The sequence below is a fragment of the Aythya ferina genome (assembly GCF_964211825.1).
Source record: "Aythya ferina genome assembly, chromosome: 3".
NCBI classification, from domain to species: domain Eukaryota; kingdom Metazoa; phylum Chordata; class Aves; order Anseriformes; family Anatidae; genus Aythya; species Aythya ferina.
In genome coordinates, this window is record NC_140298.1 from 84,805,165 (window position 1) to 84,819,099 (window position 13,935).

At 40.7% G+C, this 13,935-nt stretch overlaps 1 protein-coding gene across 6 annotated transcripts in view; it reads left to right on the forward strand.

Annotated features, from left to right (window-relative positions):
• The window catches only part of ARFGEF3 (ARFGEF family member 3), an 89,476-nt gene that overhangs the window by 45,097 nt on the left and 30,444 nt on the right, over positions 1-13,935 (forward strand). For 4 of the 6 annotated variants that reach the window (XM_084512610.1, XM_084512612.1, XM_084512613.1 and 1 more), the window contains 9 exons: positions 625-949; positions 2,303-2,415; positions 3,125-4,035; positions 7,432-7,515; positions 8,746-8,912; positions 9,879-10,044; positions 11,923-12,030; positions 12,280-12,495; positions 12,754-12,864. In XM_084512610.1, the coding sequence (XP_084368736.1) occupies positions 625-949; positions 2,303-2,415; positions 3,125-4,035; positions 7,432-7,515; positions 8,746-8,912; positions 9,879-10,044; positions 11,923-12,030; positions 12,280-12,495; positions 12,754-12,864 (2,201 nt within the window). The remainder of the gene's footprint in view (positions 1-624; positions 950-2,302; positions 2,416-3,124; positions 4,036-7,431; positions 7,516-8,745; positions 8,913-9,878; positions 10,045-11,922; positions 12,031-12,279; positions 12,496-12,753; positions 12,865-13,935) is intronic. The other 2 variants (XM_084512611.1, XM_084512615.1) reach the window with 1 other exon arrangement.

The following is a 13,935-nucleotide window of genomic DNA, read 5'->3' on the forward strand; positions in this document are numbered from 1 at the left end:
TGCTGGTGTGGAATCACTTGAGTGTTCTGCCAAAAGACAGTTTAAGGAAGGGTGGTGTGGTTAGTGGCACGTGAGGAGTTACAGTGCACACTTTGAGTTTCTGTAGGGGGCTTTAATTATGTTGTAAAAAGCCATCAAAACAGAGGCTCGTAACTAAGGGTGCTTACTAAAATACTTGCATGTTCAGGTCAGTTATGGAACATCAGGCCTTCTAGTTAACAGAGATTGTGTTTCATTTGGTCAGTTTGGTTTTTTTTTAAGTTCCCAATTGGACAGAAGAAAATACACCTGGCAGCAGAAAACTAGTGTTCCTACCTTGAGGTAGGTTGCAGCCAATTAAAGAGGCAGGTACGCTATCCTGTGAAGGACAGCATGGTGCAGTTAATGACCTTACAAAATCGGTATCGTGTTTATAAAGCACCCAAAAGTATTTCCATACATACTAGTATGCTGATGCTTGGGAGATTAAAAGAGCCTGGCACAGTTTGTTATTCAATCTAACCACTGCTGTTGACTGATCATTAAAACAAGAGTGTGTATCTCATTTAACTGTGGGTTATTTTCAGTCTGTTCCTGCGAGTTTTTTTTACAGTTACCATCTGCTGCTTTTTCTCTTTTTCTCAGGAAGCAACTGTGTCCAGCCTTAGTAGTAATCCTGGGAAATCCGATCCACGACAAAACCATCACCTCTGCCCACAGCAGCATCTGTCTTGAGGCAGATTCGCCTTCCTCAGGGGTCTCTGATCACGGCCGGGGTTCAGGCTGTTCATCCACGGCACCTGCCCTTAGTGGGCCTGTTGCACGGACCATCTACTACATTGCAGCCGAGCTGGTTCGGCTGGTGGGGTCGGTGGAATCCATGAAGCCCGTGCTGCAGTCTCTGTATCACCGCATGCTGCTTTACCCACCACCTCAGCACCGAGTAGAAGCCATCAAAATCATGAAAGAGGTAGGATAATCGCAGGTGCAAATCCAGGCAAATAAAGCAAAACGTTTGTTTAATGGTAAATGTTGGTGAGATGCACATACCTGTCCGTTCCATTCTTTAGCACTAGGGATGTTGAAGTTGCCCTTTCTGAGCACAGCTCATATGTCAAAGCCACTCTGACAAACATTTTTAGTTTTACAAATCGTAATAGCTATATTTGTCTCCATAATGCAAGCTGCTATGGCAACTCTGTTCATGCTGTGGTACTGCATGGAGGAGGCCTTTATCACTGAGTCATGACTGCTCTTTTGGATGAGATACAGTGTAGTGATCCTCTTCTCAACTTCTTTGGCGTCTTTCCCCACTCTCTGCTCCCTCTAGAAGGAGACATCCTCACAGTATAGTATGCTAGACATTAAGTTAAGCATATGCTTTAATTGTGTCAGGTTTTTGAAATGCTGTTTCCTTGAGCTGTATTACAATATCTGGAATGTCTCCAGTGGCCATGCCAAGAACAGTCCTTTCTGGCCTGTCACCCAGTATCTGTGACAACATGTGTGAGACCTCTTTGAGCAGCAGCTGAAATCCTGGGCTTTTCCATTTCACGTGAGCAGCCTTTTTCTCCTGTTGTGGAATGCAAAGCAGCTTACATAATTTGATGAACAGCAGTCTTTTTTAGGTTTTTGCTCTAGCTGTACATGGATAGGCTGCTCTGCATCTGAAGATCTCACCTGACACCACACAGCCACCCACTGGGTTGCTGTCTGAACTCACAGTCATTGCTGGCAGTTGCTTTCCTCTAATTTTAAACAATAGCAACGTGACAATCTGCATTACATTTTCAGGAAGTTTTAGGAAAATATTAGCTAATGTTTTTTCTCTGCAGGATATGTTGTCTCTTTCTGCTCATTAATGTGCTCTCTCCCTGTATGTCCTGGTTGGCATTAACAGGACTTGCCACCCAGCAGGTTGAGTCAGAAGGCAATGACTACCATTTTGTAACTGGGTGACTGAAGAGCAAGGCTCTCTTCAGTATACAATATAAAATAATGCAAGATACTTGCTCTGTATTTTGGCATAGAGATTGTCTTGTGTGCAGTTCAGCTGAAGCATATTCAGTCAAAAATGTAAAGCACTGGAGAACACTTTGTGTGTGATTCATGTTGCATATGCTGTTTTTCTCTATCTGTATTTCTCCTTTTAAAAAGAGGAAGGATACCTTTAATATATAGAACATTAGTGTGCTGTTTTCCTTCGCTGAGAGAATTTACAGTACTGCTACCTCAGGTTCCAGGACTTGACAGAATTATGACTCATTATATTTAAAAGATGCTTAAATCACCTTCTAGTAACTTCTGCTTTATTTCCTTTCAGATACTTGGCAGTCCTCGGAGGCTTTGTGATTTGGCAGGGCCCTGCTCTTCTGAGTCAGAATCCAGGAAGAGGTCTATTTCTAAAAGGAAGTCCCATCTGGATCTTCTCAAGCTGTATGCCTGGTTTCCTCTTTTAGCCTCTTCTCTCTTAAACGTGTGCACACATGATGGTTAAACAGTTGTACCTTCTGAAGCATATCCAAAAATTAGTCAGGGTTAAATAAGCTGTGAAAATATGAGACGAGTAAAAGCTTTCTCTGGTTTAAAGTGAGTCTGGGCCTGTTTGTAAAGCCATAGGTAACCACCCTGGGGAGTTTACCAGAATACCCTGTAATAAATTGTTTAACAGCTGGAAACTCTAGGTTTCGGGTAGTAACCTTTCAATGAAGTAATCATGCTTATTTGGAAGTACTAAGGTCAAAAAATTTGATCCAAATTTAAATGTCAAATTGGGCAAAAAGCATTCTCAGTCCTTATAAAGAATGTATCTTGTCAATAGGGTAGTTTTCAAGACTCATGTGACTTTATATTTAGTTTCAATTGGGTGTTTTTGTTTTTCCAGTGTAAGGGCTTGTCTGTAAGGGAAAATATGCTGTGCATACAAATGTACAGTAACTATTTCTTTGGTTGTCAGTCCCTTTACAGAATGGCCATGTCCACCTGGGAGATGTAATTATTTGTGTAATACTAGTTGTCTTTCTCAAAAGTAGTCTTACAGGATGATTTTTTTTTTCATTGTCTGTGGAGGGATGGTGTTGGATGACTGCAACGAGCTCACTAAATAGGCTGCATCTCTTAGAAAAGCTCTCTGTTTTAATTGTAGTATCATGGATGGGATGACAGAAGCATGCATCAAGGGTGGTATTGAAGCATGTTATGCTTCAGTGTCATGTGTATTTGCCCTGCTCGGAGCATTGGATGAGCTAAGCCAAGGCAGAGGTCTTAGTGAGGAGCAGGTCCATTTGCTCCTACGGCGCCAAGAAGAACTGAAGGATGGGACCGAGACGAGCAGGGACTCCATGGAGATCAACGATGCTGACTTTCGGTGGCAGAGGCGTATCCTGTCCTCAGAAAATCCTGCCTGGGAATCAGGAAATGAGAAGAGTCCTGATATTAGCATTAGTGTTACCACAGACACTGGTCAGACCACTTTGGAAGGGGATATGGGACAGACAACTCCAGAGGATAATCCAGAAAGTCAAAAAAACTCACTGTCATCTCCAGCTGCACATGAAAGCAAAGAGATTCATTACAGAGAACCAGAGTCAGAAACCATTGACCAGCCAGATGTCGTTCAGAGAAGCCACACCATAGTCTATCCAGATATAACTAACTTCTTATCAGTGGACTGCAAGACCCGGTCCTATGGATCCAGATACAGTGAAAGTAACTTCAGTGTTGACGACCAAGATCTTTCTAGGACTGAGTTTGATTCATGCGATCAGTACTCCATGGCAGCAGAGAAGGACTCTGGCCGGTCAGATGTTTCGGACATAGGCTCTGACAATTGCTCCCTGGCCGATGAGGAGCAGACACCACGGGACTGTCCAGGTCAGAAGTCCTTACGTAGTGCTGCTCTCTCTCTGAAATTGCTGAAAAACCAGGAAGCAGACCAGCACAGTGCACGGCTGTTCATCCAGTCACTTGAAGCTCTTCTTCCTCGGCTTATAGCTCTCCCCAGCATAGAGGAGGTAGATGGAGCACTGCAAAGCTTCTCTTCAACTTTCTGCTCAGGTTTGCAAGCAAATATTTACTGTCTAACCAATATGCACACTGTTACAGCACTGTACACAGATTCTCTTGTGGGAGTTCATCTTCAGAGAACATATTCAGAATCATGTGGTTTGTGCTCTACAAAGCACATTCGTCTACAATAGCACATTTCATTTAGGGCGAAGCAAATTGAATATGCAGATGATGATTCAAAGGGAGATCAATCCACTCTTAGAAGACTTTGGATTATGTCCTCAGTGGATAGAAAAATCAATTTTTCTGTAGTGAGATACCTCTTCACGGGTTTGTGAAGATCTTTTGACAAAACTTGCATGTGCTGTCATTAGGGAGAGGTTGGGGTTGCCCCTTAGCATGAAAACTGGGGAATGGGGAGGACCAACACCCATTTTGAAAGGGGTTCAAGTAGCTTAATATATTACTTCATTACTGTTAGTAAACCCAAGCCGTGCAAAGAAGATGATAAGAATCCTGCAACAGTAAGCTGTTGAAAGAGTAAGAGAAGAGGAGCAGCTCCTGTTTTTCTCTTATTTTATGCTGCTATCTATGTCAGAAATCTGAAGCTCAAAGCCCAGTCCCAGTGAAAAATAGTTAAAGATCTTACCTTTCAAGATATGAAATAATTGCTCTTCTTTCAGGGTTAGATTCTTTGGGATCTTTACTTGGTCAATCAAACAAAAAAGGGCTGTGCAAAGGCAAGTTTGTCATGTTGATAGTATATTTGAGATGTGTACAAATATACATATTTTCAGAAAGGTTTCTTTTTCCTGACAGTGGCCAAGGTGGAAATGTTCATTAAAATATATTTCTCTGTTTCTTAATTCACAACTGCCTTTTCCATCACTCCTCTCCTAATCATTGCTTCATTCATTTGTGCTCTCACACACATTACTGATACAGTCAGAAGGGATGCCTTCCATCATCATACAGCATAATTTAGATACGAAGCTGGGTGAATGTGTTGATAAAACCACACAAAGTTGATATTCCTGATATTCCGTTTAAATGCTGCCCAAATAAGCCCTTCCCTAAGTCAGGAAGATAGTAAATGACATTTGTAAGAAACACAGTAGCCTTTTTATATCACAGAAAGGGGGTATCTTAAAAGGGACATTAATATTAACTACATTCTTAATTGAGGTGTTCAGAAGCATCCTTCCTGTCACAAAGAATTTATTTTTCCTGTAAAATAGTGAGGTTTTAGCAAAAGATGAGGACTAGAACTCTTGCTCTAACTTTTGTTTGCCTGATAGCAAAAAACTTGTTTTCTCTTAACCTTTTGTCTGTCAAATCCCTTTAGAAGATTTTAAAGTGTTGGAAGAGGTAGACCTAACAGATTGCCAGTTCTTAAGGCTAAATGCATCTTCAGTTATCATTCAGTATGACTAATACAGTGTCAAAGATATAAGGATATTACTTAATTTCTGCATTAAGTCCATAATTCCTGGTTTCTCTCTTAAAAAGATACCATCATGGACTTAGACCATTGAGTTGAGGAAAGCCCTTTGCATTCCTAAGAAAGGCAGCCACGTGGCTAACCCTCTATTTAAAAACGTGCACCACATTTCTAGTCTGACTTGGTGAAGTAATGGACAAAATACCACTCAGCAAGGAATCACGGACAAATACAATAACAAGTTACTGCTGTTTTTACAGCTATGTGATGTATCTTAGTGTTTTCCCTCTGTAAGAGGGATACTTCTGAACTCTCACAAAGAGAGTCTGTGCAGTTCATGTTTCAGACAGAAACCTGGCATGAGACCCAGTCCAGCTGAAAACAGCCCGTTTAAGCAGAAGTTCATCAGTACTTTCACAGGGAGTATTTACTCCAGGGCTTCCTCATTAGCACCAGAAATTCAATACATAAATTAGGTGATGAATATAAAAAAAAAAAAAATGGTCCTACTACTTTTATGGACAATGTCTTTTCATGTATAATTCCTGAAGAATGCATTAGGAAGTATGAGTAGCAGTTAAAATCCAAGTTGAGAATAAGAGACAGGTGCAGTTCTGGGACCATACAGGACAGAAAGAAGTATTCTTATGTTTCTGAGTCTTTACCCAGCTGCTTTGATTTGTTCATCAGTTTTTCTTATGTTGGAGGGGGAAATAGGTTAGTACGCAATTTAGCAGTCTTTCCTACAAGCTAGGTGCTTAAACAGTGTTGCAATGTTGTATTTTCATAGGTCTGAAGCACAGTGAAAGGAGGTAGGAATTTGAGACATTGGCACAGGAACATAAGCATGGAAAAAAAGTGAAGCTAAAGAGAGTTAAAAGTAAGATTTGCAAGTCAGTTGGTTAAAAGCCATTTTCAGCTGGTTATGATCTTCCCTTAGAAAGCGCCTCCTTACTTGTTGCTAGATAAAACCAATGCTAAAAAAAATTCCTTCGTGACACTGGAATGTGATGTCTATCTAAAAATACTGAAATATCTGAAAATTCTTAATATTGTGTTGACTTGCAAAAAATATTATTTGCATTTTATGTGGACCCCCTTTGACCTTGCCAATGTAAATGAGCTGTCTCCTTTAAGATAGCGTGCTAACTTCACTGTTTGCTCTGGCTGGCAGATTTTTATAATTAAACTTGATGATCACTATTATCTTAATTCAGAGTCAACTACTGTCACGAATTGCAGTATCAAGGAATTACTTCTAACAATTGTGTGCCATTGTGTTAATAGGCATAGCAAAAATTTTAGCATCTTGTTTCAGTTCTGATTCCACAGCTTTTAGTGGCAAGGTTTTTATGTTAAGCATTAGTGCAAGTTTACCCATCAGCTGATCCTCTCCCTTTTGTGAGCTGAGCTTCTGTCAAATGTAACTGGTTGTTCTCCAGTATTTCAGAGGGAGATAGGGGTCTGATTTTTTACAAACACTTCTGGGTGCTCAAAGACATACCTTATTGGTACTAGCCACTTTTATGTGCAACTGTACATAGGTGGGCTTTTTTAAGCAATTGTCCCATGTTTTCTTATATATACCTCTCTACTTTGAATTATTATTATTATTATTTTTTTTTACTGTAGCTGATTGTAGTCCCTGAGGTACTTATTTAAGAGACATCAAACATCAAAACAGCATAGTTTAGCTACATCTATATCATGTTCCTCCACCCAGTAACATGTTAAAAAGCATCTTTAACTTGAGTGGTGGGGTCACCGCAGCTACTCACAGGCCTCCTTTGAAGCACCAGGTCATGATTTTGGGACTAGGCAAAGATTCTCTGTTAACATTCACCACAAGAAACCTACCGCAAATGCACGGAGGTCTGTGTGGATGTAGTGTGTGGCCAGCCCTCTCACCCCTCTTCCACAAAGGTTGCTCCCTTGAAAGAGTTGTTCATTTTTTGGACCCACCCTGGAACAGTTACTCTCTCTCTAAATCCAACCTCAAACAGTTATTCACCTTATCCACGCCCCCAAAGTGACGTCAGTGGAAAGTCCGAGAAGGCAGCAGCACAGAGCTTTCAAACCCTCACGAGGCAAGAAAAACATTTGCTTCTTTTCTGTGTGTGGATTATTTTTTATTTATTTTTTTCTTACTGTTAATGGTTTGTTGTATTTTGTCTAAGAACAGGCATGAGCTTTGTGGTGGGAGGAGTATGTTCAGAGAAAACCACTTCAGCAGCTACCAAATGACACAGCTTTGCTTCATCATGTAACTAACCTTGGAAGCTGTTTTTTTGTTTTTGTTGTTTTTGTTTCATTTCAAATGTTCCTGTAGGAGAAAGCTCACTCCTTAATTTTCCCTAATTGATGTTATATGAATGGATTTCACAGTTGTTGTGAAAACCATGAAATATTGTGGTTCCTGGGGGGAGGGAGTCAAATATTTCTGGATTTTTCATGTCTCAAATGACAGATCCCAGGGATTTGATTAAGTATCTCTCATACTCCATGTATTTTTTTCTACCAGTAGGTCAGCTAACTCCAAGGAAAATGTATGTGCTGCCCATTCCACCTGGGAAGGAGGCACTGAACCACTGGGCCTGGTTGTAGGGGCGTAGTTTCATACAAATAGTGTTTTCAGGAGTACTGAGCGCTTTCAGACGACGGCTTTTGGGTCTGACAAAGCTGCAAGTGCTCAGCTGTCTAGAAAGCAGGTCTTGTATGAACTAAGCAGGGTTTGGAGTTGTAACAAGTCCCAGCCAGCTTGACCCTAAATATTTGTCCACGTACCTCTAGGCCATGGAAAGGATGATGATTACAGCCTGATCCTGCAAGGTACTGAGCACTCCAGTCCCCATCCAACAACTCATGTATCTGGTACCGATTTGCTGGGAAGTTAAAGGAGCTTTGTCCCTCATTAGCACCATTTGGTGCCATGTATGCTCAGTTTCCTATAAGTACACAGGCTTTGCCTCTTTCCCTTCCCAGCTCACCTTTCTGGTTAGGGTTGTAGATTTATCCTGCCCTTTGCTTTGTACCTGGCAGTCATCCTGATGACTACTCACATCTTTCAAATTAAGCTTGTTGCTGCTTTGCTGGACTGTGACTGGAGTGTTCAATTTCCCTTGCAGCACTGCATTCTAGATGGACTATTTAGTTTTCTACTCCCTACTCTAGTTCATTTAATAGAGTCACTTCTACTGATGATTCATTAACTATTCTAGCAATCTGTTGCTGCTGAAATGCTAGGGTTAGTTTCTGATGTTTTTTTTTCCAGGCAAATTCTCTGTTAAATGTGAGAGCTCACATGGTGTTTTTGTTAGGTATGATGCACTCACCAGGATTTGAGGGAAACCCAAATTTCAGCTTCCAGACTCTGATGAATGCAGACAGCCTCTACATGGTCTCACATTATACTCTGCTGCTGAACCTAAAATTGGCCAACTCGGATTACTACAGGAAGAAGCCTGCCCAAGCCCCTGTGTTGCTGGTGAGTTATGGAATACAGGAAAACTGTTTTGAAAAAAAATTTTGTTTCCTTTCACATAAAGCAGCCCACACATAAATGTTCTTCATGGTGCTTGCTAAGTGGAGAAATAATAATTGCAAATGAAGCATTCTCCACGCTACTTATGAATCTTGCATGATAAATGTCATGCCTCTGAATTACACAGCTTCTCTGAAATTCAGGGGGAATGAATGCTGCTTACTGATGATCATTACAGTAACAGTCATTTTGATGGATACTGCATCTGCAAAACAAATCTTCATTACCATCGTGTAATGGAGCAAGTATTGTTAGTGCACACTGTCAAGGGACAAACGTTAATCTTGCAACTCCGTTTGAGCATAATGACAAATTTATTGCTTAATACTAGCTTTGTGTTTACATAGATGAAGACATGAGAAGTTTGAGTGAGATAATTAGGTTTTAGTCATATAACCGGTAATTTTTGTGACACCTGGGATTCCTCAGGTTTTGTTGTTGTTTTGTTTTAAATTGTTTTAGAGGCTACAGGCATTCTAAAACTTGAATCTGTGCTTCTCAACTAAGCTGTTGAAGGTGAGTCATTCCAGTTTTCCTAGAAATAAAAAAAATAATAATCCAAAACCAAGGAACAAACATATATGGAACAAGCCAAAACATTCTGTCAAAAAGTACCATTCCTGCTGAATTTCCCACATAAGATAATATATTTTCTAGGAAGTACTAAAAACAACTGGTTATGATCATCATCGTCAGTTCTGGTATGCTTTTCAGCAGCTGCAAGAGCAAATCAGTAACTCAGAACTTCCTTTAGGGGCAGCCGTTGTGATCCTCGGTTTATTCTTATTTTTCTATAACTGCATTTTTACTCCTGCATTATGTTATGCACAGGAATGGATCTAGTGCCTGAAGTGCTCGTGCTATAGGACTTACTGTTGTCTTACATCTGGCTTTTATGGTTGTCTGCAGAAAGAGTTCATGAAGCAGGTCCAGTCCAGCGGAGTGTTGATGGTGTTTTCCCAGGCCTGGGTTGAAGAGCTGTACCACCAGGTACTAGAAAGGAACATGCTGGGGGAAGCTGGATACTGGGGAAGCCCTGAAGAGCACAGCCTTCCACTTATCACCATGCTGACTGGTCAGTACTATATTTTGATATCAGGGAATAACTTCCAAACGTGTGTCTAAAGCTACAATAGCACACTGCTTCACTACATTGCATACATAACAGTGTGTAATCATTCAATGTGTGGTGTTTCGCTGAAGTACAAGTAAAGAAAGAATCAGACTCAGCTGCAGCAGATACTAAGTGCATGTTCTGAATCAGGCAGAAAGCTTTTGGAGCCTGGGTTTAAAAACAAACAAAACCCCTGAAATTTAGTAGTAGTCTTGATTCTCTGTGGCCAGTGGCATCCAAAGCTGAACAGACTGGAATGTCCTGTTGTCTTGACTTGTACAATACCATCTGTGTGATGGCAGTGTCCCAAAGTCACAGTAGTTATCAGGATCCAAATGAGCAGAACCCCCTCTTTATTGCCTGCAGAGGAATGTTTGCTAATTGAGATGAATAATCAAGATATAGCCAAAAAAATGGTTCTGTTATTTTCTCAGAAAGGTGGCTGCCTGATACTTCAAGAGGTACAGATAGACTTCAGGCATTTTTTTCAGGAAGAAATATGCTTCTTTACATACTTTTGGATCCAGTAACCTACTATTACTCCTAAAAACCTATCTGTAAAATAATACAAACTTTGCTTACCTTTAGAAAATAACATACTGTGGTGTTTTGTTTTGTTTTGTTTGTTTGTTTGTTTAATAACTAAAAGTATAATGGAGACAGGAAGGGTAGATTTGTTCACTGAACCAAAGTTATTTTAATTCTTTCAGCTTCAACTATGGTAGGCTTGGTACCTGTTAATGACAAGCAATAAGGCTGCTGTTTTCTTGATGTCGTAGCGAAGCCATTTCAGTATGCCTGTGGTGCAATACAAATAGAAGTAGTGGAGTCTGATCCTGGAAGCCTTCCAAAGATTGGGCTCCCCTTGGTTCAGATTTGTGCTATGCCAGAGGTATGCCAAATGGCAGTAGTAAGAAGCTGAAGACCCGCAGCACCTCTAACAAGTGCTGAAAAACAACCCTTAGCTTCATTTGAGGAGAGAAATTAAATGGGATCTGCTGAAAGGCAGCAAGATGTCTATGATACTGTACTGATATAAAATGCACTGTTTGAATGTATGTATGGTATGATTATGATGAGGTAATTAAAACATTGTATGCAGGGAGAACACTGGCTTCATTAACAAAGAGCAACGCCATCAAAGAACAATGCTCTGAGAAGTTTTTGCTTATCATTTTGAGCTCAGAGTTGCCTTTAAATATTGAGTTGAGTGATAAATAGTCAGTTGGAAAGCTGAAGAAATCACTTCAGAAAAATAATAGGTGTGAATTGTGTGGAGAAGAGAGAGAAGGGAATTTCTAGAAAGCAAATCAATGTGATGTCCCTAATATTAAATTCTTTGTTACAAAGATAATCTTGTTGTGTTGGAGAAAGGGTTGTGTTTCTTCTGAGATTGAACCCACGTAAGTCTACTAAAAATCCCGTTTAGGGCATAGGATCCCAGTGTGTCTAGGAACACACAGTAACAGGATTTAGCAAGACTTGAAATGAAATACTCAGAAATACAGAGATTTAAGGGTGCAGGAGGCTCTAAACTGTAAGAAATACCATGAAATCTTTACTAAGAGTTCTGTTGACTGTGTAACTTCTGTTGAGTGGGTTATTTCCCTTCTCCAATAAAAGGTTGGTTATCCTGGGCAAAGCATAAGGTGCCACAGCTTATGTTTATAGCAAGGCTTCACAAGGCTGCCAGAAAAAAGGAACTAAAAGACATACCTGAGAAATCAGGAGCACTAGAACCTACTTGAACAAGGAACCAGTAAGAGATGCTTTCTCTATGTCATCTCTGTGTTGCGTGTTGCATAATAATCTGTTTGTGTTTTTTTAATGTTCTGGCAGACATTGATGGCTTGGGAAGCAGTGCAATTGGTGGCCAATTGATGGCATCTGCTTCAGCCCAATCTCCTCTTTCCCAAAGCCGGAAGACAGATGATTCTGTTGTTGCAGGTATTGAGCCTGTACTGTAAGTACAAGTGTATCTGCCGACGATGCGTTGTTTTATACCATAAACTTATAAAAATTGGGTTTTAAAGGGACAATTTAAGGGTTGAGGGAAGTATGTTAGTACATCCTACATGTGAATCAGATAGACAGTCCAGTATGCATAGAATAATTACGACTTCTTTTTTTTTTTTTTAACCACCAATGCTATTAAGTCATTTTCCAGTAGTAGTAGTGATGCATTTCTCACTCCAGGAGTTGCTTTTGCCCGATACCTCTTAATCGGCTGTTGGAAGAACATGATTGACACCTTGTCCACACCGCTAACTGGTCGCATGGCAGGCAGCTCCAAAGGGCTGGCATTCATCTTGGGAGCAGAAGGAGCCAAGGAGCAGAACCAAAAGGAGAAGGACTCCATCTGTGTGAGCCTGGATGGACTGAGGAGGGCAGCCCGGCTGAGCTGTGCTCTAGGTACTGCTGCATGTGGGTTGTCATGGCAGGCTTGTAAACTAGGATAACTTTGATTGAATTAATTTGGGAGAGAGAAAAGCAGCATCCTGTTGTGGTCTAGGATGATCGAGGAACCTGGACTGTAGAACTCCCCTTGGAGCCCCTCTGACCTACAGCATAGACAAGTGCATCCATCTTTTCCCTTGACACAAACTGTTGCTCAGATTGCATGGGGATGGGGAGGAAATGCTGGTTCAACATTGTGTTGCTGCTTTACAGGTGTTGCTGCTAACTGTGCGTCTGCTCTTGCCCAAATGGCTGCTGCCTCCTGTGTCCAAGAAGAGAAAGAGGAGAAAGAAATCCAAGAGCCCAGTGATGCTATAGCTCAAGGTAACAATGTGATTAAGTGATTCACCTTATCTCACGTTGTCTGCAGAGATGCAGCTGGAAGGTACTTTGCTATACACAGAAGCACGATGGAAGGAGATGTCACTATTGTGCATTACTCACTTGTAAGCATACAGGATGTAAGTCTAGAGGCTTCAATACATGTCCTGCTGTCCTGAGTTCTTAACATTATGTCATGCTGATTGTTATATAGAGAGAACTGAAATCAGTAAAACAACGGATAAGGCTAACTGCATTTTGAAACCTGCACTACAAATTATGATCCTGGTACAACCAGAGGACGTCAGAGAAACAGTAGTTTGGTAATGTGTTGTGTGGTAACAGAAGCTGAGCTTGCGTAAGTCAATTGTTGTCTCTGATGCCTGGTGGGAAACGAGATAACATCTGATTTCTAATGACAAAAAAAAAAATAATAACAGAACATAGTGTTGCACAAATGACCCTGCTTGGTGACTCAGTAGAGAAAGCAAAACTGAATAGGCCTGAGCACAATCTGTGTTGGGATCACTCTGCTTGATATAACTGGAGCAAGTTGGCCAGGCCACACTGAGGCAAAGAGGAGGCAGCAGTGGTGGCCAGAGGCCAACAGATCTGTTTTATGAAAGCCTAAAAAGCTTCAAAATTTGTTTCAAATCCAATGCAACATGAAAATTTCAGAGATTCTCATGAAAAAGAATGAGATCCAAATGCTTGGTAGTTCAGATCGGGATTAATTTTGCTTTGACAGAGTATCTATTACCAAAAGCTCTTTGATGACAATTTCATATGGAAATAGATGTAAAATCAGTAAACCCTTTTTTCTGTAGCAAAGAAGATTTTGGTAATAATAAATAAAAATCCAGCCAGCTCAAAAGAGAAACATGTAATGTTGCTGGCAATGCTGCATCTGTTCTGTAGGCAACAAGATGTGAATTTGGGGGTGGAGGAGTGTCAGTCTCAGACTGATTTTTCATGCTCATAAAATCAATCCAAATGGAATTTTAATTTTAAAACTGCCCTATGTTTATGAAGAAGAAATGGGGTGCTGTGGTTTGTTTTTTGTCTGAAATCCCC